Source organism: Grammomys surdaster, unplaced genomic scaffold (assembly GCF_004785775.1).
Source record: "Grammomys surdaster isolate TR1022 unplaced genomic scaffold, NIH_TR_1.0 184, whole genome shotgun sequence".
NCBI lineage: Eukaryota > Metazoa > Chordata > Mammalia > Rodentia > Muridae > Grammomys > Grammomys surdaster.
The window spans coordinates 2,399,146-2,426,347 of record NW_021604629.1 but is presented as its reverse complement, the minus strand read 5'-3'; the positions used below and the strand labels follow the sequence as shown (position 1 = coordinate 2,426,347).

The 27,202-nt window shown below is 38.7% G+C and overlaps 1 protein-coding gene across 1 annotated transcript in view; it reads left to right on the top strand.

The window, feature by feature from the left end:
• Stk33 (serine/threonine kinase 33) overlaps positions 1-27,202 on the top strand; it is a 58,713-nt gene that overhangs the window by 9,638 nt on the left and 21,873 nt on the right. Inside the window, exons 6-12 of the mRNA XM_028768115.1 lie at positions 736-824; positions 2,686-2,773; positions 4,647-4,722; positions 8,997-9,109; positions 9,715-9,800; positions 22,570-22,694; positions 22,743-22,767. Of these exons, the coding sequence (XP_028623948.1) occupies positions 736-824; positions 2,686-2,773; positions 4,647-4,722; positions 8,997-9,109; positions 9,715-9,800; positions 22,570-22,694; positions 22,743-22,767 (602 nt within the window). The remainder of the gene's footprint in view (positions 1-735; positions 825-2,685; positions 2,774-4,646; positions 4,723-8,996; positions 9,110-9,714; positions 9,801-22,569; positions 22,695-22,742; positions 22,768-27,202) is intronic.

The window sequence follows — 27,202 nt, the reverse complement described above, 5'->3', positions numbered from 1 at the left end:
TCAGAAGTTTCCAGTGTACACCCTGGTGCTACATGTGCAGGAGAGTTCTAAGACAAAGCCTGGGGGTCATATATGAGAACTGTAAAGTGATTAGCTGTAATTGTCAGTTCAGGTCTAGTTCAGTTGCATTTCCTAGATGTTATACACTTAACTTTCTACAACTTGAGAAATGTTTGTTGTAGCTGTGAACTCAGCCAGTTATTTGCAGAGGAATGTTTGATACATTATTTTAATGCACATAGAACTATCACTTCAACCCTGACCTGTTCAACTAGGTATTTGTGTTCCATGATCTATATTTTTTACTTTAACCTACAAACAGTCAGAAAATATATGCTGATATCTTAGAAAAACACAGTCAATGAACACGTAGACAAGTTACAATATGTTAAAATGTCTATGCTGACAATAACATTATATATAAGCCTATTTAGAAAGCTAAGGATACAGAAAACCTTCCTGGGCCTGTGGTGAGACCCAGATTGCCTTCATTCTCCTAGGAATATGCAGCCTCTGGTAGATCCCTTTCTGCACTCACCAGGCTAAGACACTAGGTTGACACAACAGGGAACATGCAGAGATGAGAAAATGACTTCTGATAGAGATGTAGAGAAGTAAGTAAAAACAGAAGAGGGAAGCATCACACGGCCTTCCCTCAGTCTTTACTTGTCTGCCCTGTTTGTGTCCTCTCCACCCTTCTGTTGCTCACCTTGCTTGTCTTTGTTTCCTTGGTAGATATAGTGCACAGAGATCTAAAGCTGGAAAACATTATGGTTAAAAGCAGCTTTATAGACGATAACAATGAAATGAACTTAAACATAAAGGTAAGAGCCTGGATACTACTAAGTAGTTCCTGAAAATGACTAGCAACCAAGTAGCTGCAGACATCTTAGACACATTTTGGTGACTTTTAAATCTAAGCCAATTGTGCTAAGAAGTTAAAGAGTTTACAAAAGAAGTTGCAACTGATGAAAATAATTTCATGAGCTAAGTGATGCTATCCAATGTGTTTTTCAAAATGCATACTCCTTTGGATAGATATAAAGCATTAGTTAATAGCAAGGAAACAGATGCTCTGAATTTTAATTAATTTCAAAATTATGTCTGGTAATTTGATGTAAATGTGTTACAGATTTAGAGAAAAACACCTTGGCTGTGCTTTTGATACTAAATTAATGCTACAGTCTGAATTTCTCATTGAAATTTTTCCTGAGTATTAATATTTATGTCTTAACCACAATTAATGTGCCAAGTGTTTATTCTTGAAGATTTTATTCAAACTAAGTGTTCCTTAATGTCAAATAAATGATAGAATACATTATTTATTACTTAGCACTTTAATAGTGGCTGCTTTCAAAATGTGTGCAAGTGTTAGCTTTAGACTCAAATGTGTCTGTAAGTTGCTGTTGCTGAAGCTAAATCTGTATGCAGTATAAACAGTCCAGCAACATTGCTGGTGTCCCTCGGTGAACGCTCTTTCTGGTTCTGCTGTAGACTCCATGCAGCCAGGAATTTCGGCCATTTTATTCCTTGTTAGATTGTGCAGGAGTGCCTGAAACAGAATATGCTCAGTTAACGTTTGGTAAACAAGTGACTCAGTGCTCTCCAGATAATGGAACTTGATCATGAAGGCTTTAATATATTTTGTATTTGTAGAAATGTTGTGTGGAGAAAGATAGATATTATATGCCAAGCGAGATATTTATGGAAACGTCTGGAATAATTGATTCAAGGCATGCTGATGCACACTTGTATTCCCAGCACATGAGAGGCCAAAACAGGAAGACTGCTATGAGTTTAAGGCAAACATTGTGAGTGTGAGTTTAGGTCATCTGAGCTACAGAGTGAGACTTTGTATCAAAGAAAGGAGAGAGAGAGAGAGAGAGAGAGAGAGAGAGAGAGAGAGAGAGAGAGAGAGAGAGAGAGAGATATGAGCAGAACGTAATTTCCCAGTCTCATATATTAATTAAGAGCCTTTCCTTATCCTTTGTAAGGTACTGACAATTTTGCATTTAGTGTGAAGAAAGAACCTGTGCTTTGCTTGTATGATACATAAATGAGCCTGTGTTTCTGCTTTGGGTCCAAGGGCGTTCCATTTGGAAAGACAACCAAGGGTACATGCACAATATTTACTAACTGAAGGTGTAATTACTGCACTTTGGAGTGGAGCAGGGGACTGGAGCTGCAGCAAAGGCCTTCAGCCCATCTGTGGCCAAGCCATGTTGAAGTGGGCCTTTTTTCTCCTTGCTAATTTGCTTAATTTTAAATAGTGTAGCAATGTTTTAATTAGTATACTCTAACTCACAAAGAAAATAATAGTAATGAAAGCCAAGTATTTACTAGTTATACATATTTTTAAAAGTCTTAGTGAGTGTTGATAAGGATAATTATTTGCATTTAAACAGTGCTTTCAATGGACCATAACATTATTAACAGAAAAATAGAAAACACATTCCGAGGTTAGGCTGTATTTTGCAATGAAAGAACTTATAAAATCTGTATCAAGAAGTTAATAAAAGGCATGAACAGTCAACATCATGAGTTCTCTGCATCAAGTTTCCTCTCCACCCAGAGAGGGTGGGCAGAGAGGGCAAGTCAAGTCTTTTATTGGTAATAGAAGGAAAAGCCTGTCCCCAGGAAGTGGACAGATGTCACTGGATGACTGAGTCGTGTGTCTGTTTTTAGGTGACTGATTTTGGCTTGGCTGTGCAGAAGCATGGCTCCAGGAGTGAAGGCATGATGCAGACTACATGTGGTACTCCTATCTATATGGGTAAGTGAGGAGATTAGAAAAAGCTAGAACTCCTGAAGGGTTTGGTGGCCTGTGATCCAATCATCTGGGAGGCTGAGACAGGAGGATTGCCATAGGTTCCCCAGTGAGCTCTGATTCATAGACTCACCATGCCAGTGAGATCACAGCACTTTCATTATCCTGTCTCTTTCTACCAGTTTCCCTCTCATTCCCAATAATTCCCAGTGCTCTCCATCACCAAACTCAGCTGTGCCTGATTATACGCTGTGTGCTCATTTGTGTCTTCTGTTCCACGGAACAGTTTTGCTATTTTATCATGCTGTTGTTGTATCAGTAGTTTATCTGTTTTTATTGCTGAAAAGTATACTTCGTTCATTGCTTTTTTTGCCTACTTGCTGCATAAAGTTTTTAAATTGTTCTATCTTACAAGGGAAAAGGCTACTTTAGATTCTGTTCATATCCTCCCATTGGCAAAAGACATCTGGTCTGTAGTTGCATGGGGAAAATATATCCAGCACCCTGAGCTTTATGCCTGCTTATTAGTTGTCTACACTGATAACAAGTGAGAGAACAAGAGGGAAGACAGATGGTTGTGGAGCTTTGCTGACTTCCTAAATGGCTCCTTGGCACAGATACTCTGGCTTGTGCCTCCCTGAGGGCCAGGATGACAGTGCAAGTAGAAATGCCCCTGATAATTAAGAAGACTCTGAAAAGTGGAGGCCAGGAGTCCTAGGTCCTGCTTTATGGAGCAGCAGTAAAGTGCAGCAGCCTGCGTTGAATCTGAACTTGGAATTTGCCTTCTTGATAGACGCAGCCACTGAACAACTTGCCCTTTGATGGTTCTGTATTTAACACCTTATGTACAATTGAAGACTGCAAGAACACAATAATTGCTAAAAGAGGAATACTGTAAATTTTCAATTATTTGGAGACAAATTGTTCAACTTGTGAACTATTAGAGTTCTCCTGTCTATGTTTTGGCTTCTTTTTGTGGTTTCCATTCCATTTAACTATAGAGGCTGGGAAAATTAAAATTCCATTTGCTTTTAGTAGTTGTTATAAAAGTGTGTGTGTGTGTGTGTGTGTGTGTATGTGTGTTTGTGTGTGTGTGTGTGGTGTGTGCATGCAAGTATGCAAGCACGTAGCCACTGTGTTCGTGGAGAAGATTGGAAGTGTTCTCTTGATAAGCACACAGCTTTCCCATAGCAACTACAAAGCAAAACCCTAGAACTTCATCTTTAAAGCAAGTGCCATGTTGTGAACACCTTTGTTAAGCAGAGAGCACAGAATTGAGTCACACATACTTGGAACCTCATCTGTGCTGACACTCCTTAGTGTTTTGACCCAGTCTTAGGTGAGTGTGCTTTATACCTCAGTTTTCTTACTTAGGAAACATGGGAAATAATGTATATTCTGTCATTATAGAGCTTTGGAATTATAATCATTATTATCAGTATTCTGCTGAAGTGGTTTATAATCACAATAATAGCTTTTCTTTGCATCCAGATTTGGACATATTTGCCTTGATTTAAATAATATTTAGCAAAGTTGTATGTTTCCTTCTTTTTTTGGGAAAGTCTAATATACTATTGTCTTCTACTATAACTATACTATCTTTGTAAAAATCAGTTATTTCATATGAATAGAGAACTGCACATTTAGTAAAGCAGTTTATGCCGTTGTCCCATTAGGGGCTAATTGATAGAGTGAGGATTTGGTGACATCAGTTGGAAAGTCTGTACATTATTCATTTAGCATCTGCTGTTGGCTCTTCATTTCCCTCCAGAGGAATAAATTACAAAACACATCAGCACATTTTTCATGCTTTGTATTTAAGCACTTAAAAGTAATTTATTGTATTACTAATATTATTTTATTTTTGTTTATTTGGCAGCACCAGAGGTCATCAATGCCCATGACTACAGCCAGCAGTGTGACATTTGGAGCATAGGTGTCATAATGTACATTTTGTAAGTAGCTTCCTGAATGCCCAGTGTAAATAAAAGTGAAGTCTCTGGCTGTAGATTGACATAGATTTTAAATTAAAACTAAGCAATATATTTTTAAAGGAGTCATTTAAAATCCAACCAAACTGCATCCTGAGTGCCCTCTCACTAGGTCTCAGGATCACCTCCTAAGTATTTGTTTGATTTATACATTCACATTGTTCTGTTTTGCTTTGCACTAATCCACAAATGGAACAGTGTCCAACATGATCTGAGCTAAGTGAAAATCTGTTCTCCCTGGTCTCTTGCTGCAGCTTAGAGCTTCATCTGCAGCCCATCAGGACTAGGGACATGGGGCCGCCTGCCCCTAGAGCTGCTGGCACAGTGGGGGCTGGTGCAATCAGGTAGAGGCTGCTTTAGGATTAAGAGTGTGTTGTGTTTCTCAGTTCCCACAGCATCTTGGAAGCCTCCACAATTCTTGCTTGTCCTTCCCTCTCACTCTCAGGATTCAGTCAAATCCTAGGTCCTGACGCGTTTGCCTGTGAAGTGCTCTCATCCTGGTGAGAACATCTTCACCTCTCTTCGGTCCTATCAGTTCATCTTTCTGGATGTTTTTCCTGCTTCTGTTCATCCTCCACTTCATCTGTTGTTCACACTGCTCTCAGGGTTGTCTATCAGACTCTGGACTAAAGCCTTCTGATGATTACGCCTTGCTCTAAAAAGTTATCAGAATATTTGACATGGTGTGACTTAGCAAATCATTTACTACTAACTCTAGCTTGTTTTTCCAGTCTTGAGCTGTGTGTGTGTTTTTATGTACTTACTTTTTCTGTGATGACTCTCAGCTACTCTTTATCACACACAGTCTATATTGCATGGTGTATGTGTGTGTGTTTGTGTATGTGCATGTGCACATGTGCGTGTCATGAGTGCTTACCCTTTTCTTCTTTGAACCTCTCTCCCAGGTGGGCCAAACACTAAAGCTTTCTATTTTCCTAACTCCTACCTTACCACAGCCAATATTCCTTTATTATGTATAAACTTTCCTGCATTCCACATAGGATTTAAGGCATCATACAAAATAGCATGCGCACGTATTCAATACGACTGGGATGTAAGTTTAGTTGGTAAAGTGCCTGCCCAGCACACAGGAATTCCTGGTTTGATCTCCAGCATTGTATACACCAAGTGTGGTGGTTCATGCCTGCAATTTCAGCTCTAGCAAAGTGGAGGCAGGAAGATCAGAATTTCAAGATCACCCTTGGCTACATGGTCTGGTCTAGGCTAGGCTGGGCTACATGAGACCCTGTCTCAGTGTAACAATAGCAATACTAATATAGAAATATTTAAGCAGTAAGGTTTGCTTGTACATGTGTAGCATTGATAGCACTCATTATGCTGCATAAATAACACTTTTTAAAACCAAATTGCATGGTAATATAATATTCTGTCTTATCTGTTTCTTTGTTTTAAGTTCTGTGAAAGTTCAAATTGTCCATCTTCTGGCATCATTGTTCATCATTCTCTGGCATCTGATACAACAGTCAGCCCATATTCAGTGCTCAATACACATGTTAAATTGAATTAAGTGAATTGTCTAAGAGGTGTTCTGAAAAGTTAGTGACCACTGGTCTTGTCTTTCATTGAATCTGAGCACTTTTATGTTGATGCAACATTAGTTTTATGGTTGTGTTGGATATTTTGCTGTGCACCACCTCTCCCATATCATATCTAAACACTAACATCAGTGTAGTAACATTTTCACAGTTGTGTGAAATGGAAGACAGTTGGTCCACATGCATCATTGCTTAGACAGCATGAAGTATGAATGGATTCATAAAGCTTTGATCATTGTTTTGTGCTGGTTAGAATCATGGTACAAACATCCAGAGTTTCGTCTTTAATTAAAATGTAACTATTTAAATAAATCTTTCATACTTTTAAGAGTGTCTATACAATAAAAGTCCATATTAATCTGCATAATGAATCATTACAAAATCCATATGGTGTTTGCTACTTTTTGAATTTTCTTTTAAGGAAATCTAAGTGTATTACACACCTTTCATTTTTCCCTCTTTCTTAAATATCTAATTTGAACATTTCTGCTCCAAAGTGTAGCTGCACATCATTGTAAAGGCATCTTCCTTTCTTCCCAGAGGATTCTCTCTTAGCTCACCAGTGCCTACTCATTAATCTGTTTGAACCCTGTGGCACTATAGATAATTCCCTTCACCCTGAGCACAGCACATTACCTTTTCCATGAGGGCTATTTCCTTGTTTATCAGTTAACTTGGATTCATTTCTACTTAATTGGACAATGATAACATACATTCTCAAGGTAAAATTAACATAAATAAATACTCTTTATGGTTCCTGCCCTCTGCTGTCCTGATTCCTATGAATGCAACAGAAAATAATAGAAAGCCTTAAGAAGCATTTTTCATGTCATGGCTTCCCTTTTCTGGATGTGCTAGGAAATTGCTGTCATAAAGTTCCATATGCTGCTGATTGACCAACCATTAGATACATTTTGCGTAAATAAAATTGCAAAAGACGGGAAAAAGTGGAAAATTTAAAATGTAGCCCTTAAGCTATAGTTGCATGCAGAAGCCACTAAGAAGTTGGGAGCCATGCATATCCCTGCTTGATAACAGGCTCAATGAGCTGAGCCTTAGCTGGCCTGTATTTGTTATAATAGATAGTAATTGTCCACACAGCCATTTCCCTGGTTATTTTCTTTTTGTGTCCTATGGCCTTTAAAATTCCATTTTAAGACTAAGCAATAATAAAGGAAATAAGAGAAAGAAGTGTCAGAATGAGCTTGAGAAATAAAAAGTATAGAAGTAAGAATTTGTACACCAGCTTGACAACTACTGATCTGCCACCAAGAAGCTCTTGCAGGAAGAGGCTCTCTGCCCCAGCCTAAGGCCCTCACTGCTGGGAAAGTGCCCTCATTTTCACTGTTATGAAAAATACTGAAATTTAGCTTGGTCAGAAAATGTTCACAATTGGATTTTTAGAATAAAGCTTAGAAAACACAACTGGCCGGGCAGTGGTGGCACACGCCTTTAATCCCAGCACTTGGGAGACAGAGGCAGGCAGATTTCTGAGTTCAAGGCCAGCCTGGTCTACAGAGTGAGTTCCAGGACAGCCAGGGCTACACAAAGAAACCCTGTCTCGAAAAACAAAAACAACAACAACAACAAAAAATACAACTGAATAAAGTCAGTGAAAACATGAAGTGTAAAAGACTCAGGCTTTCTTAGACTGAGAATGGATCACACCTTGGCAGGTGTAATGGAGGAATGCCCTTTGGTTTTTAATGAAGGTGGAAGGGATGTTCCTGGGAGTTGAGTCCTTGACAGGTAGCATTGCTTTTGCTGTGTCACCTCCTGCTGGGGTGTCCCTGGGCATAGTTGTTGTCTTCAGGGTTGTCCTTAGATGATGATGATTATGGTAACTGAGAACAGATTCTGAGGCACTGAACTCAACTCAGAAATATACTGTTACAGTTCTGGCCTAGATCTGCTAATGGAATCAGCTTGGTTGACTTTCCCCAAGCTCTATTAAAAGAAGCTAACAGATTCTGTGTTATAGATGCAGACAGGCCATGCTTGCTTCAGCCAGAGCGCTTGGGCTGTGCTGGTGCTGACCTTGTGGTTATCCAGCATCCACCTTCACTTACTGTGATTGTCTCCTGACTTTCTCCTTCTGAATACTACTGTTGAAGACTTGTGCCTGTTTTAATCTCTTTCAGCTTTGGCTCAGAACCTGCAGAAATTTCCAGGGTTATTCTTTTATCTTATTGTTACCATTACTAACATTTGATATAGTGTTTACCACAGACAAAACTCTTGCCTGGCCATCAAACTCTGATGAGTCTTGGCAGTCTCTGATAACCCATGTGCTTCCATAACCTGTGTACAGTATGGACTTTAAGCGGCCATTTCTCCTTTCTCATGCCACTGTTACTGTGCATTCACCCTCTCACACCTTCCTTCCCTGTAACCCCTTAATCCTAGTATCTCCCCAACCTGCAGAAGCCTTGGGGCATTTGCAGATTTGAGGCCTCAGTGCATAGGTGTGTACTTCCTCTACTGTGCCATTTCTCTTAGCATTGAGAGGAGACCAGCTTTGAGCCTGGGCGGCACCATTGCTTCTACTTTCAGAGAGTAAGTCCTCTCTCCTTCCCATCTGTTACTTACCTACAAAGCATCACTGCTCCAAGTCCTATAGAAAGTTGATTTGTGATAGTCTTACATTGAAAACATTTGAATGAGATGACTGCTTTTGTTTAGACTGTGTGGAAAGCCACCCTTTATGGCAAATTCAGAAGAAAAGCTCTTTGAATTAATAAAGAAGGGAGAACTACAATTTGAAGATCCAGTCTGGGATTCTGTAAGTGATTCTGGTGAGTATGGACTTGTTTTTATTTACCAAAGCAAACAATTAATATAAAGAATTTATTCACTAATGAAACTGTTGCAAGTCTCTGGTTAGTCATAAAGCTACTTTAAATAATATTTGCTTGTGGAAATAGTGATATCTTCACTTGTGATTATTTATGGTCAAAACTTCCAGAAAACAAAATAAAACTTAACTGAACTAAAAATATCAATTAAAAAATGAAAGGGGAAACTTGCTGTTTGAGCCCAATTTTCACTATAGATCATTTATCCAGGTTATCCAGCAGTAAAAGGTATTCAATCTTATTTATTTGGCCTGTGTGTTAATACTTGGTATGCTTTGTATTATGAAATCATAATCTAAGTAAATAGGAAAATGTATAATTTTTGTTTTGTCTTGTTTTGTTAGTTGTTTTTGTAGGATGTCTCTCTCTGAGTTGTCTCAATTTTTTTGGCTCATCTCAAAGTTTTGGATTCAAACAATCCTCCTGTCTCAGCCTCTTAAGTAGCTGGGGCTACCAGCCTTAGTCACCATGACCAGCTGATGTGTGTAACATTAACTGAGGTTAAATGAAATAAGATTTAAAATTTTTCTTCCCTTTTTTTGCAGCAAAAAATGCTTTGAAACAACTCATGAAAGTAGATCCTGCTCACAGAATCACAGCTAAGGAACTTCTAGATAACCAATGGTTGACAGTAAGTTATGACACTCTTTTTTTTAACAACTTTTTTTCTGACATCACTCATTTTACGCGGTCTTATGGTCTTAAAACCGTCAATTAGCTCCATCTTCTGACAAGTTTAAAAGGAGTAGTGAGTCTTGACACATTTCTGAAATGGGCATTTCCAAATGGTGACGACTGTCACCACAGTTGCTTATATGTATTTATAGAGATTCAAATGAACTTTATTTGTTCTTTGTCATGGCTGCTTCATGTCCAGTAGAGTGGAACTGAGAACTGTCTTATGAAATGGATGCAGAGAGAGGAAGATGGCACAGGTCCAGATGTAAAGCTCTAGAACCAGTTACAGCTCACTCAGTTCTCTGGGTACTGAGAGTCTTTGGGGGACCTTGGGAAACATGTCTCCAGATGGTCTTCATTACCTGGGCTGAAATAGTTAGTCTTTATTTGTATGTTGCACCATTAGACTACAAACCTTGTGTGTGGACACTTTAGCCAGAACTCAAGTGAGACTGTTACTGAATCTTTAGCTGGAAACATTGCTATCTAGTTGTGTGTCTTTATTTCCCAGCTTTCTGTGTTAGTCATCATTGTCATCCAATGAGATGTGAAAGAAATATACAGTCTCTAAGTGGAGCAGGCAAGGCATTCTTCCAGCCTTTTCTCTTTCTTGGTGACTTGGAATGTGATGGCTGGTGATTGAATAGTCATGCTGGACAATAAAGCAGGACTACAAACTGGGGTTGATAAACAACAATAACATACAGGGCCCCAGGGCTTGTAGTTCACAAAGTCACAATGCCAACCCATTCTAGACTTTGTTATTTTAGCAGAAATCAAATTATTATTATTATTATTATTATTATTATTATTATTATTTTATCTTTAGGATACTTTGAAATATGCAAGCAAGCCTAATCCCACTTATTACAATTATCAAAATGCAATGAATTACTTCATACTGAGTGATTTCTTTTGAGTGAACAATTACTAAGCCAATAGGTCCATAGAGATCTCAAGAAAAGTCTGAGACTTGATACTAGAAGTTACTATTGCTATACGAGATAGTTATTGACAATATTCACTAAAAATTAAGTATATAATCAGCTAGGTACTATTTTAGGCACCAAGGACACAAATGCAATTATATTTGAACTGAAAATTATTGTGTAGTTATATTCTTAAAAGTCATTCTAGCCACGAGGTGGGCAATTATTTAGAGACAGAGAATTTGGTAAATATTGAGGGACCATTTCTAAGAGGTGGTGGCAGTCTAAAAGGCATAGCAATAACAGAAACAAAGAAAAATACATGTGAGACACAGGCTTTAGAAATATGGATGAAAGGTCTGTGGCTGTAGCTAGCAGTAGAGTATGCACAGTGTGCCAAAACCTTGGGTTTGATCTTGAACATTGAAGAAAGGTGGGGGGAACTGGTGAAATGTGAACCATAGAATATGTTGATGAATTATATGAATAATAAGGATATGGGAGAAAGTGAATGCAATCTAGAGTTTTCTCTAACAGCGGTAGAACAGTGGTTCCATTTATTGAGATATGGACAGCTATGGAGGAGTAGCTTCTTCCTGTGGGGCGAGGGCGGTGAGTCAGGACCTCTGAATTAGGCATGATAATGTTGAAATGATATGTGATAGGCAAGTAGAGATGTCAAATAGAAGAATAGATATAGATCTGGAACTGGGCTATAAATGGGAAAATCATGAGTACGTAGATGCCATGTAAAGCCTCTGGGCTAAAGAGATAAGTTAGGAAACAAGCAAAGACACAAGAGGCCCAGATATGTTTAGGTATCATAAATATATTGTGGTATCAGTTTTTAAATTCTCTAATTTTCCTTTGACAAATTTGAGTCATTTCCTTGAATAACAGTTCTTTTTTTTTTTAAGGCTAAAACCTAGTTTTCAATCAAGAGTGTATTATATCTGCCCTCTTCTGTAACTATTTTGATCTCTTCTGGGATTCTGTGCTGTAATTATTTCTGGCCTAAAGTAATTGTGCAAATGAGTTAGCTGCGAGATCATTGTAAAAATGTATGGAGTAGATTTGTGGTACAGGAAAATAAAAAGTTGTAAAACAGATGGTGTGCCTTAGAATTTGTCTCCTCCCAGCATCACACAACATTCGGGTTTGGCCATTTAATTATTTGTTTTCTAATTAGTACAGCTTTATTTCTGGCTTTGGTCATTTTTCCAGAAGTCTCCATTTTCAAGCCTCTAACATTTGTCTCTCTGAAGTCTTTGCCAAATGGATAAAAAGTGACAGATAATGTGTACTATATTGGACTCTCTTAAGTTCAGTGTATGAAATTTAGAATGCTGGCATTTTACAAACTTCTGAAAGGCGTGACTCGTTTCTTCCTAACACTTGAAGTCTTCCTTCCTGCAATTCATGTCCTCTGTTTGAAATAGTCTAAAGAGGGGAAGATGGTTCCCTAGAGCCTCACTGCTTCATATCAGAGCCTGTTTTTCTCAATATCTAATGCTTGGTAACATTTTCTTTTCAAAGAACTTTATTGGACAAAAAGTGTCTGTAGTTTAGCCGATGTATTGTGCGTTTTGAAGCATGGTTCATATCTTAAAAAGTATTCCAAGAAAAAGAATTATTTTTCTATATACATTTAAGTGAGCAGAATTTCAAATAAATTTGAAGTGCCACCCTGGTTTCAAAAGCTGAATGGTAGATGTGAAGAAAAGCAGCTGAGGTGACTGTTCCAGCAGGGGCAGGGTTTGAAGAGACCTCCTCTGGCTGCCAGTACATGGTTATTTTCTGTGTTAGCTGCTTCACCCTTCCTCTTTCCCATCAGCATCGGATCAGGGGATGGACATTTCTTACTAGATCATTTCAGTGGCCTCTCATTTTCTTCAAATCCCTAGGTCACAGGTTAACACCAAGAATTTACATTTTAAAAACATATGTTTGAGGAATTTATTCTGGCTGCTTACATTTTAAATCCACTGGTATAAATTAGTAGACTTATTTTTCTTCTGTGGCTTGTAAAAAGATAGCTTCCAGTTCCAAGCTTTATTAGAATTTTTCAAACTTAGGTAAATCCTTCGACATGTTTTTAATACATGCTGCTAGGACACAGACCCTCTGGCAGCCCCTCCTTCTCCTAGAAACTAAGCCTTACTCCCCCTATGACTCTCTAGAATACAGAGTTGGTAAGAAAGGATGCTGTGCTGTGGCCTTGCAGTCTCTCCCTCTCGAAGCTACAGGGCAAATCTGTGGTTCTACCTAGTCCTGCCTCTGTGTCTGCCCTTGACTTATAGGCCAGGCCAGCCTAGATCATGTGGTATGAAGCTTGCCCACCCTTTTATCCATGAGTCAGATACTCCCTTTGTTCTTTGGAACTGAAGGATGTGTCTGTCACATCCTTAAGGGCCCCTGTCACATGACATAGGATATTTTTCCTGCTCATGTAGCTCCTCTTGGAATTTGAAGAGAAGACTGTGTTTTCAAGGCCTCATCATGCTGCCTATGGCCTGATGCTCTGTCTTGTCTAATGCTCTCCCACTCTAAACTGGATCATGGCTGTCAATGGTTGTGAGTCGCCTCTCTTACAAAAGTTTATCCTTGGGGCTGGAGAGATGGCTCAGCGGTTAAGAACACTGACTGCCCTTCCAGAGGTCCTGAGTTCAAGTCCCAGCAACCACATGGTGGCTCACAACCATCCGTAATGAGATTGGATGCCCTCTTCTGGTGTGTCTGTAGACAGCTACAGCGTACTCATTAAATAAATAAATAAATAAATAAATAAGTAAGTAAATTTTAAAAAAGTTTATCCTCATAGGTCATTTATTATGTGTTAGCTCCTTACTACAAACTTGCTATTCTTTCTTTACTGCTTAATACCCACCATCTGTCAAGCCCTGTGCTAGATAATAAAATATAGTAAATACATAAAAGGCATGGTCTCTGACATAAGGAACTTACAATGTAGTAAAAAAAAAAAAAAAGGAAGAAAGAAAAGAAAAAAGACCATATATAACATGCAATGCAAGGAGGAAGACATAGGGGATTTCTAAGTGCTCAGAGGGAAAGGGACAGGTGTTAGAAAGCCAGGAAGTTCAGTCTGACAGGCAGATACAATGCTGAAGGAAATGAGTGGGAAAGGAAACCAAGGAAGAGAAGATAGCTGTGAAGGGATTAACCCCCTGGCCGAAGGGTTTCCTTCATTCTACAGTGAAGAACAATCGTGGTGAGGTCAACTTGCAAGGGCTTATTTTAAATGAGTCAGCACCCATTTGTATACCGACCCATACCTTAACAGGTATCACTTGATGTTACATCGCCAGGCACTGTCAGGAAACAAAGACGAACCACATACTTTCTCTCACAAGCCATTTCCCAGGGGCTGAAGTGTGCACTTTGCTCTGTGGCCACACTCTCCAGAGGCTCTGGTGACAATGGTTTGGTGACTGTACCAGTGTGTATTCAGGGCCGTTGTTCATTAATTTACAGATTGTTATTCATGTTTTAGCCATTAGCTTCTGACCTTTAGCCTGAATAGACATACCTGTAGGAGGATGGAAATGTTATGCTGCCTAACTATTTATGGGCTATTTTTTTCCCTTCTATATATTTTCATCCTAAACATTGCAAAATTCCTTCTGCCATTCTACTACATAGTTTCTTTTGAATTTTAAGTTATCTTATCTATACATATGCATGCATATATGGGTATGTTGTTATATCCCTAATTACTGAATCTTTTAATAAAATTATGTTAGGAAAAGGCTCATGAGCTATGATTCAGTCAGTATTCAGTTATTGATACCTACTCAAAACTTAAACATATTTATTGAATAACTGCTATGTACTGAGGGAGACCAGGGAGCTAGTCTGGTATAGTCTACCTGTGGGTTCTCCACACTCTAGTAAAGGATTTAAAGCAAAACACAGGCAGATCTTGTAAGGAAGAATCACACATCCTATTGTTCAGTGGTAGTATGCAATTTGGGAATTACTGGGATAATATTTTAAGTTTATCAAAAGAAAAATATTTTAAATCTAAAATTTTATATCCATTTAAATGGTCATTGACATGAATAAAAATAATGAAAGTATTTTTAAATATATATGACCTCAGAGAGTTCAGTACAGAGGCCTACACTTAAGACAATTGCTGGAAATGTTAGAAGAAGCTGGCAGCACACGAGTCTTTATATACCTGGTATAAGGATTATTGATGTCTTAAACAAAACAAGAAACAATACCAGAAAAGAAAGTATGTTCATAATAATCTAAAATTATCTGAACATTAGGAGCACTGGGAAGGGAGGAAGAACATGGACCCTTGCAAAGATAAAAAAGGAGACTAATATATATCAAAGTTGAAAGTCCTGGAAGATTTTAAAAAGATATATCTTCATCTATCTCTCTATCTTATATATATCTTCATTTAATCTTTTAATCTATATGTTATTATAATACATACATAATATATATGGTAGAACAATTGAAATAGTCAATTCAAATGGTACAAACATGTCCAAATTTAGAAATAATTGTAATTTGATTTAGATGCCCATTTAAAGATATATTATAAAACTGAATTTTTAAAATCTAGTTATTTATAACAAACACATTTTAAAAAACTCTTATTAAATTTGTTCTTTGGCTATTCCATGCATGTGTTCTAATTCCCTGAACTTAAAATGTCAGGGGAAAACACTCCAGTGGAGTAAACCAAGATAAAATTATCTGGAAATGTAAGACTGAAAGTGGAGCTGAGCCGAGCAGGACGCGAAGGCAGAGCAGACTGTCAGGGGCGGTGTGTTAAAGGATAAGCACGGAGATGAAAGGTTAAGAAAATTTTTGATTTAGTTATTTTATTTTATGTGTATGAGAGTTTTTCCTCCATGTATGTCTGTGTGCCCACAACCCTCTGTAACTCTAGTTCTGGGGGATATGACGCCATCTTCTGGCTCCCTGAAGCACTGTGTGCATGTGGTGCACATATATACAAGCCAGGAAACACATGCATGAGATAAAAATGAATAAATCTTTAATGCAAAGTATTTTTCTCATAGATTTGTATTGCAGTTCTCTATGTATTCTGAATATAATCCCTTTTGTCATTTATATATAAGAACATACATAAATGCATCTATATGTGCATCACTTCCTCCTAGTCTATAATGTATCTTTTCTAAATTTTAGTGCTGTCTTTGGTGAACAGGTACAACTTTGGTAAAAATTCCATGTATTATTTTTTTCTTGTATACTTAATAGTCTCTGTGTCCTGCCCAATATTTTTTTTTACCTACTCCAAGGTCATAAAGATGATCTCCTAAGTCTCCCTCAGAAGGTTTTCTTGGTTTAGCCTCACATTTGTATTTTTGCTAAATTATGAAGTTCTTTTCACATATACTGTAATATAGAAATCAAGGTTCATGATTCATATCCCCAGGATAGGATATCCAATGGTCTTGGCAATGTCATTTTGAATGAAAAAAAAAAAGGGAAGGGGAGTCTGATGCTTATTGTATCAAGTTAAAACAGCTGAAAAAACATTCCACCTTGAATACACACAGGCATGGTTAAAATATGAACAAGACAAGAAGGAAGTGGCAGTCCCCACAGGAAGACAGGGTGGAGGAGAACCAAGCAATGGATGCAGTTTAGAATCCACTTCCCCTTGTATAGACACACCTCGGAATGCAGTACATTACGAGTGAGCGAATAAGGGAACGTAAACCTTTAGATGTATTATGGATGAAAATACATTTTGAGCAACAAACATATAAATACAGTTCCAGTGTACCCAAAGCCCAAGGAAAGGTACTTAGAACCATAAAATAAATCACAAAATAATATTGAACTCTCTACTTTCAAATAATTTAATTATGTCTTTCTTTATTTTTTGAGGGAAGAAAAGACAAAGCTTTTCACTACTAAAAGATTTTCCACCAAGTCATTAGGTTAATTTGCTTCCTAAACACCAACACAGAAAATCTGAATTGTCTTTGGCACTACAGATACACACACACACACACACACACACACGATGGATGTGAACTATGCCTTCTTGTGAAGTGCAAGAGCCTGACTTAAGGGAAAAAGCATCAGGAAGATTACTACAAACCCATGCTCAAGCAGATAGAGGGTCTGAAACTGATTCCTTAAGCCATTTCTGCACACATGTGTCTTGAAAAGCCTCCTGTACAGCCAGGTGTGTGCACCCTGTTTGAAGAGTATTGGTTTGAAATATATTAAGTTTGAAGGCTCAGCTTTACCTCTAGCTAGAAATTCTCCACTGGCAGTTGGAAATGCACCTCTGTAATACAGTCATTTCCCAGTCTCCTTCCTCCTGAAGACTAGGAATACTGACATTAACCTCATTCATTTATTTGAAGCTACACTTGTGAGAAATCAATGGGTTAACTGTTTTCAACCTGAAGTGGCTGCTTACATTAGGGCCACTGTTACCATCCAGTCCATCAGAGTAATTGTAATTGATCATTCCATCTTGGTGTGGCTCTTTACACTTTACACATGCTTTTTCCAGATGCTTACAAGGCTCGTTAGTCATATGAAGTCCATGGGATTACCCATGGTAAGTGGTTCACTATTTAAATATAAATGGTGAACAAACCAGGAAAATTATGTTCTCCCTTTCAATGCAGATAATTATCATTAAGTATCCTACATGTGCTTTTTATGCAGTTTTATGTGTACACATTACAAAAATAGGTTCATATCCAGTTAACTGCTCTTTCATTTAATATATGTTGGGAAGATTTCCAAGTTAAGAAAAAAGTGCTATATTGTATCCCAAATTATGAATGTTCTACTTGTAAATTTCTCCCTTTGAATATGGAATATATAAATCATTTCAGATCTTTCTTGTTACAATCAGTGGCTCAACAAATGTTCTCATAAATAACATATCTATAGAATAAATTCTGAATAAGTTTACTGATCAGAGAGACTGCATTATACATTTTGATAGGTTACTGATAATTTGCTTGCCACAGGAAGGAAGTAAATAAGACTCCTTGGGTCTAGAGAGAGTACTCAGCAGTTAAGAGTGCCATCAGCTTTTGCAGAGGACCATGGCTTAGTTCCCAGCACCCACATTGGGCAGCTCACAGCTACCTGTAACTCCAGCTCCAGGAATTTCAGTAACACCTCCTGTACATTGCAGGACTCTGGAGACACACACACACACACACACACACACACACACACACACTCATTCACATGCACATGCACACACTCACACATGCACATACTCATACGTGTTCACACACGTATACACACAGAGACACACACATGTATGCACATGTACTCATACATGTGTGCACATATGCACACACACACATGTACACACATGCACACACATACACACCTAAAAATAAATCTTTAAAGAGAAAAATGAAATTTGACTACACCATCATCATGAATGCAGGTTATTATCACATTTTAATTTATTCACATTGTTATGTAAAAATCGGCATCTCATTATTTGGTTGGGCTTTATTAATTTTGTAAAGTTGAGTATCCTTTTATATGTTTTTAATAAAGTCCTCTCTTATTTTGTGTTGAAAAATTTATTCCTGGTAATATCACCAGTGCAAGCATCTTACCTAGCTGTTTACAAAAGTAGGAACTGATGATAAGCTAAAGTTCTACAGTTTTCTCCAGCTTAACCATTTGATTTTTCTAGTATCTAATTCATGAAAAAATATTTGTTAAACATGTATTATTTACAGAACAATGACACTCTTTGAAAGTCAGACTTTATTAGATGAGGAAATACCATTAACTCTCCATTTGTGAGGCTGTTCATTAAGGCACAGAATTAGTGTCTTAGTATTAAACCATTGCTTCCCCATGAGTACACACCCCTCCATAATTTTTCCAAACTACAATGAATTAGCCTCAACTACCTATTGGCTATACAAGTGAAAGTGATATAACTAAAAAGGTCTCTACTTGGGGCAGCCTCCAGTTAAATGGTCACTTCTGCCTCAGAAGATGTCAATGTCTGACCTAGATTCAGCCAGCAAAGGAAGTACAGAGGCTAGCACTCTTGCGCTGAGATGACATGTAATCTAGTGCCTGCTGGAAGTTCCAGCCCATCTTTGTTTTTTCCTTAGTTGGTTGGTTCATTTATCATTTATATTGGGCTGAAAGGCTCATAGCTATGGTCCATTACTTATTGGTTAGTCCAAGTACCTGATGAAATTTCTTCTTCAAATGCTAGCAAGCAGGAAGTGGGGGAGGGCATAGCCTGTGAGTGGCCTTTAGACACAGACAGCGTGGACTCCACTTCCAGGTGTCTAGAGTCCAAGCCTGCTAGCACAAATGAGCACAGGAAGCAGAATCAACTTTCTAAGTGGTAGAGTGTTTGTGATGATGGGTCTACTTTCAATCCCTTTCTCTTCATTGCAATATCTTTGTATTAAGATATAGGGCAATTTCTTTGAGCACAAAGATGTTTTAATCGATAGTGTTAACCACAGAGCTCTTGGATATGCATGTAGGCAATCCCAACACTTGAAGGCTTGCTAGAATATGGAATAAGAGAATGTAGGCAAGCTTTACTCTACATGATAACACAGGAGTATAGAATGACAGCACAGAGTGAAACTGCAAAATGATCTTAATAACTGAGAAAAATCTATGTCCAAACATCTCTGTCAAAATCCTAAATATAAAAACTCTCTACTTATTGTAGATAGGAATAAAGCCAATAAGGCCAATGTTCACTTATTATATTGTAGAATTTTAGAAATAAGAAGATAGCCAAGTTGGTAGTGGTGTTACTGTTGGTAAACATTTACCAAGGCTGGTTTACATAGTCTTGTCTTCTTGCCCTAGCAGTTACCTCATGGAGTGAAGGTCAGTCTTGTGCCTGGTACATTCTCCCACTGGTTGCTACATTTTCATCTGCTTCCAGTATCGTATTGGTGTGCTTTCTGTGTCATGATTTCTATGTCTTAGATTTCTCTGCAGGCAACCTTTCTTGCATCATTTCCCATTGGCTCCTTGCCAGCAGGTCCAGGTGAGAGGAGAGAGGTCCCATTGGATCTCTCTCCAAGGCTGAGCAAGATGGCGAGTGTCGACTGCCCAAAAGAAACACACTGGTCAGGAGTCTTGTTGAAGCAGGAACTCACCTTTACTGCATCAGCCTCTTGCTTATATAAACTCGGAGCACAGGGAGGGGGATTTTTGGTGGAGTGAGATGATGTAGGAGGAGGGGAAGGGTGATGGGGGGAATGGGGTGACTGACAGGGCCAATGACAAAGCTCTACATTAGCAGTGGCGGGTCAGAGGCAGGACCAAACAGGTCTTGATGAGTCACCCCATATAGAAGTGACTGAGATAGATCTCAAACCTCGAGCCAGGCTTAGGCTTTCCCACAAGGCTGCAGAAACTCAAGCTAGGCTCGGGTTTGTCCACAAGGTCCAAACCAGGGCCAGAATGGGGCCCAACAATTTCCATCATTCTGGTCCAACCCCTTCATTTGTCAAATTTGCCTCCACTACTTCCTTTGGTTGTATGAAAATCAGGGGGTGTCAGGCTCCCCATCACAAGCTATTTCTTCTGTTATTTCACCTGTTTGATGCGAGCTTTACTCCTATTATGAACATTTTCTTTTCTTTGCCTCACTTTTATCTTTGTTGACTGGAGACAAGGAGACACTCAGATGGACTGACTAGCAGACAAGTAGTATCCAAGAACCAATAGATTTTGAAAGCAGTGACAGTTGGTCACTGACCATGATGGGTACCCATTTGATATGGGCTGCAAAGCCAATGGTGAGGTTTGCAATTTATATAAGGACATTTAATATACCAAGGTGAGTAAAGATTGAGCTGTTCTCTTGAGGGAATGAAACTGTTAGTTAAATCATGATAACTAAATCATGATATGCTGGTCAAGACTTTGCAAAACAAAGATTGCTGTGATCAACTGCTGTTATATTGTGCAGACTGCATATGAACTCTACCGTGATTATTGTTTGGTTGAGTATAGTCATGTGTAGACAGGTTCATCTTGCTAAAGCTTCTTAGAGCTGACTTGCAGGATACAAGCATTTACTTTGTTTTTCCTATCAGAACAGGTTGCATGTTCTGTGGTAAAGAGTGTCTTCCAATTCCCAGTGCTTAGTATCTTCCATTGCAAATTGCCTGGCAGGAGTCTAAGTTGCTTTGTTCTTAGTTAAGGCTTTGGCTAAGAGAGGCTTCAGATCTTTGTAGGTACCAAATAGGAACTGGGAGCATCATGAACTATATACTATCTCCAAAAATGTATCATCTAAAAGTGATAATGTTCATTTTGATAAAGTCATACAATCTTTTTCAAAGAGTAGAAAATTGAAATTCACAATATCCAAAGAATTAACCTGAGGAACACTTATTTGGACAGGACTGAGGTTACAGACAGATATTTCAGATTGTCTCTTTGCTAATGAGATAATCAGATTGAGCTCAAGATGCGGGTATTCAAAGTCGAGGAGTCTGTGTACTGTGAATTTTGAGAGGAGCCAAGATGAAGCTAAGAAGTTGCAAGCCCTAGAGATCATAACTCAGTCCAACAGGAGCTCTGAGGCAATCTGGCATTCTAGATGGCTCTAGCCCTTCATGACTGCTTCCTTAGCCCTGTTTGTGCTCCTAATCCTGGGACGCCTAATAGAGATGACTTTTAAACTGGGCCTTGAAGGCAGCGTAGGCCATGGTTGTCAGAACAGGATGATAAATTGAGGGGTAGAGGAGAAATAAGTACAGCCAATGTAGAGAGTACTCAAGTGCTAGGGAAAAAGCAAGGCTCTGGCCTTCTAGGAGGGAAGAAGAGCCGTAGGACTAGGTCTAATGATCGCCTCTTGTTGTTACCATTCTGGTTTTGATGCTGATCTATTTTTAACCACGACTATATTAAACTCAATAAATCCTCCACTGTATATTCAGATGACTGTCCTTAACGTGCCCTGTCTCATGGATTTCTGTGTTATTATTGCCTGACACTTAAATCTACCTACACACAAAGACTACTTAGAATTTCTATATACCTGAGCTACTTGAAAGTCTCATGTTAACCCAACTGTGATCCAAATGTTCTCTAACAATTGAAGTTAGAATAAAAAAAATAAGTCAAGTGGGAAGCATTTGAGCCTATCTGTCTCAGCACATTTGGGGATGTTTGGTAAATAGAGTTAATGCAAAATGGTCAATATTTGTTTGATACAGTCATAGCAGGGATAGGAAGAGCACACCAAGTCAGTTATAGCCAAATGGCCACATTACACGGAAATATTCCAGGCAAAAGCTTTCAAATCAATGGTCTATACTTACAGACATACTGTTTACCTAATAACTGAGCGTGGATGCTTTGCCTAGACACTGGTGTTGTATAGATTCACCTTTAGCATTGGACCATTGTCTTACCAATTTCCTAAGAACAGTGTCTTTTGGGCAGTGTCTTACCAGTTTCCTAAGAACAATGCTGAAGGTGTCTTGGCTGCCACACAATTGCCATATTGTGTCCTTGGCACAAGCAGGCTACATTTATTCCTTCATGACTTGTGAGTGGTTTTTCCTCTAACATTGTTCACATTGTAAGTGATGGTATGTGGCAGTTAGCTCCTACAAGATGGGGAGTGTGCTCCAACAGATGGCAAAAATTTTGCTATTTACCCAGCATTATAATCTTTCCATGTGACTATTCCTGATTTGGGGAAGATATATTAAGAGGTTTAAGAATCTTTCAATTACCTGAACTATTTATAACACAAACATTTGTTTTTAATCTTAGGGCAATACTCTTTCTTCAGCGAGACCAACCAATGTATTAGAAATGATGAAAGAATGGAAAAATAACCCAGAAAGTGATGAGGACAGAAAGACGGATGAGGAGACTGAGCAGCCCACTAAAGAAAAGTTGAACAGTAACCAAATAGGGGGAAAGACCCGGGTTGTCAACCACAGTCCATCTGCAAAGACAGCAAAGCAGGTAGGAGGAATGGCTGAGGCAGGGCACCAGGCTCTGGCACTCTCACTCATGGTACACTTTGTGGCAGCTCCATCATTTCACTGTTAGTAACAAAGGCCTGCACCAATCGACAGTTGAGGTCCTCCTTCTAAGCCCTGAGATTTAGCATTGGGGCTTCATTCTTAGAACTGGAGTAGAGCTGTCAGACCCTTCTCTGTGAGAGAACACATTCAGACTGAACATCCCTAACCTGAGCATCTAGAAATTTCAGATGAAGGACCTCAAACTGTAGTAAGTGCTGTAGGTCTGTTAGCCTCTGTTGTAGCTGCTTGGCTCTGACGTTGCTGCCCCGACACTGCCACAGCCAGCAAATGAGTGACCACAACTGCATCCAGCTCAGCCTTTTCTGAGGAAGCTGATAGAATGCCAGACTTGACCCATGGCTCCAAATTCATAATTTTTATACTCTACCCAGCTACAGAATTTAGAATTGGTTTATATACTGTATCCAAAAGGTAATTATTATACCAGCCAGTTATTTGTATATTGTTTCATAGAAACCTAAACTACATAGGTTTGCCATGTTACCTGACTAGATCTGAACAGTTTCATGTCTGTAATATAGTCTTGTTAACATTCTGATTCTAGGCTGTAGTCTGTTAACTGAATATCCCAAAGGTTTGCCCAAGCAACCCCTTCCCTGATTTTTATGTAGGTCAGTATAAGTTTGTTTCTGTTTGGGTTTCTATCCTGTGTCTTGTGTGCTAGCTCTTATTTAAACTCTGAATCCTGTGCTCAACAGTCCAGGTTTCTTCATTTGTTGTTGCCTTCCAGTTCCCTGTAGGCAGCAGGTAGGCAGAGCACAAGGGTGAGCCCTGAGCCATGCCGGGAAATGTGCAGAACTTCTGGAGCCACTCTTAGTCAAGATTCCTGCCAGAACCTTGGGAGAAGGCATCTGAGAGAATAACCTGTTGGCTGAGAGGTTCTGCATCTACTGAATAGTAAAAGCCTAGATTAAAAGCTTAACATTGTGACTTAGATTGCATGAAAGAACCACACCTTTACCATAATGTAAACATAAGATCATTGAATTTTCTTCTTGTCTCCTCTGATAACTACTACATTGTTTAGCACAATGCATATTTTATTTTATATTTTCTTTAAAAATAATATCCTAAACCCATGTTTACTTTTTTTGTTGAACATAGTTTGAAAATTTTCTGTTGGCTGACATAGCAGCATGCATATATATACATACATATATACATATATACATATATATATAACACAGTATGTATGCATGTTTGTATAATGCATATGTACATGCATCTATGTGTGCACATATATAAATATACACATAGGTAGTGCTGGGTTATATCAATCAATGTGACATAAAATCTCCTCCTAGATCAATATACTCGCTCTCCTTTTCCTCTGCTCTGCCGTTTTCTTTCTCTATGCCAGACATCCTGAAAATCACTGGTGAAAGTGATCTGCTCTGGTCTTGGATACTTCATGTAAGGAAGAAAAGGACTAATATGAGAGTTCTGTCATGTAATAAAAGGGGTCTTGTTAGAATTATACCACCCTCCTCCTCTCTCAAGGAAACATGCTGTATACTCCACCCTCAAGTTTTCAGGATTCAATGCTTCTCCAGGGGGAAGAGAAAACCAGGAAATCAGCCACTCCCAGACATCCTGAAACACCGCAGGGGAGCCCCCTCCATTCTCAGTTCACTGTGAGCTTAGAGAAAAAAAGAGCAGCCAGAGAGGAACTAACAAAGAGGCAAGTCCACTGAAGAGACCAGAACACTACGGACATGGAACTTTATCATGCCTGCTGCTAGGCAGTTAGTCACCCTAAAAGCAGACTCACTAAGGAAACAGCAAGACTACCACAATGTCAAGAAAAGCACTCTGTGCCCAGCTGGATTAGTGGCAGTTGCCCACCCAGCAGCTCAGCCTAACTACAGAGCATAACCCTAGAAAGCAGAATAAAGCCAGTTGCCACAACTGAATTCAAAACAAAGGCAGCAGCCTAGCCATCTAGAGATCTTAAAAGCAAGCTTGGTTGGCCAATGACTTTGTCAGCATGGGTGACCACCATCATAATATAAAGTAAAGGCCGTTGTTTTCAAAGTGTTCACAGAAGCCAAAGTAGCTGCTTCTGCAAATATGAAAGTCCAATGACAGAACACAGGATTACAAAGACAGATAGTGGCATGCCTTTAATCCCAGTTCTTGGGAAGCAGAGACAGGTGGATCTTTGAGTTCAAGGCCAGCCTGGGTACAAAGATTTCCATACAGTCAGAGCTTCATAGAGAAGCCCTGTCTCAAAAAAACAAAACAAAAACCAAACAAATAAACAAAGACTGTAGATTATCACAACCTTCAATAAAACCACAGCAATAGACACAAAAGAAAGGGAGAACTGTGGCATATCAGGAAAGAGAATTCACAATAATTCTCTTAAAAATTCATAGAACCCCAACAATTTATATACATAAAAGATTAAATGAAATTTAAAAACAATGTATGACTCCCTTTGCCTTGTCTGGCCTCAGTGGAAGCGGATGCATCTAGTCCTTCTACAACTTGATGTGTCATGGGGGGTTAGAACCCATGGGGAGCCTTTCCTTCTCAGAGAAGGGGAGCAAGGAATGGGGGTAGGGTGTGTGTGAGGGTGAGACTGGGAGGAGAGGAGGGAGGGGGCTGCGATGGGGATGTAAAGTGAATAAGTCAATGAACAAAAAGATGAGGAATGGTGAGATTAAAGACAGAACATTTGAAATTGCTCAGTCTAATATCAAAGAGAAGGGCTGTGTTATAAAGAAAGCTTACAGGAACTGTGAGACACCTAATCTATGTTTAATAGGAATTAAAGTAAGTGAGGAGGAATAAATAGAGCCAGAAAGCATATTTAATAAATATAGGATGAGGACAGGTTTGATGGTTGCATGTGCTTAACTCAACACTCATGAAGCAGAGACAGATGGATCTCGTGAGTACAAGGCCAGTCTAGTCTTTATTATCGTGTTTCAGCCCAGCTAGGTCTACATATCAAGACTCTGTCTCAAAGATCAATTGATAAAATATTAAGGAAAAAATTCCCTAATCTGAGAAAAAAAGCCATAATCCAGTCAAAGGAAATTCACATATTTGAACTCAAATAGAACCCAAGAGGAGCTTCCCATGTCACATAAGAAGACACACCAAAAATCATAACAAAGAAAAATCCCTCAGAGGATCAATATAGAGAAGTCATGTCAAACAATCACCTAACTCTGCAGGCCAGGAGAGAAAGAGTGATACTGTCAAATGCTGAAAGAGAAAACTGACAGCCAAGAATGCCATACCTGGAAAAACTATAATTTAGAAATGAAAGAGAGAAAGACTCTCCTAGACAAATGAAAGCTAAGAGAGTTCATTAACATCAGTTAAATCATGTCTTACAAAAATGCCAAAGGGAAGTCTTCAAATTAAAAGGATACTAATGTTCAATATAAAACTTTCTAAAGATAAAAAATTCACAGGTTCAAAGTAAAATTCTACATACCCCCACACCTGAAAACCCCAATCAGCCAACCTGTCCTCTATACCATGAATGTAAGATGAACCACTTATATTCCAGAAGGGACTATTAGAAGACAAAGAACATATAATTACAATAACCTTTTAATAGTATCAAAGAGATGAAAATTGAGGCATCAGAAATTGAAAATATAAGAGGGGCAGCAATAAAGCGAAAGTGTAGGCTATTTTTTTCTATGACTGATGTTAAAGTTGTTACTTGTTTAAATTAACCGATTGTAACTATAAGATGTTTTGTATATTACTTTTTGCATTGCTTTGAGTAGATGCCTGACAGACGTAAAGAGAGCTTTATTTTGGTTCCTGTCCTTCATGGCAGGGAAGGTATAGCAGCTGAGGAGACTTTGCTGCTAGCAGTGGGACCTGGTCAGACCATAGCAGAATTTAGAAAGTAGACAGAGTTGGAACAACACCAGAGGAGGATAAAACCCTCAAGGCTGCGCCTTTAATAGCCTACTTTCATCAGTGGGGCTCAGTACTTGCCTAGAACAGCGTCACCACCCAGGGACCAAGTAAGTTTCTAAACAAATAAGCCTGCAGGGAACATTTCAGACCAAACCATAACAGATGTGTTTGATAAGCCCCATTGTAACCACAGAATAACAAGCTAAAATAAATATAATATAAAATTAAAAAAGAACTAGAGTATGGTGCTAAAATCACTCACCTGCAAAAGAAGTAGCTGATAGAGGAAGAAAAATGCAGTCTATAAAAATGTAGAAATCTAATTGTAAAATAGCAGAAGTTTCTCCTACCAAGTTACCTTGAATGTAAGTAAATTAAGTTCTCCAATGAAAAGGCCTATGGCAGATTGAATTAACACACACACACACACACACACACACACACACACACACACACACACA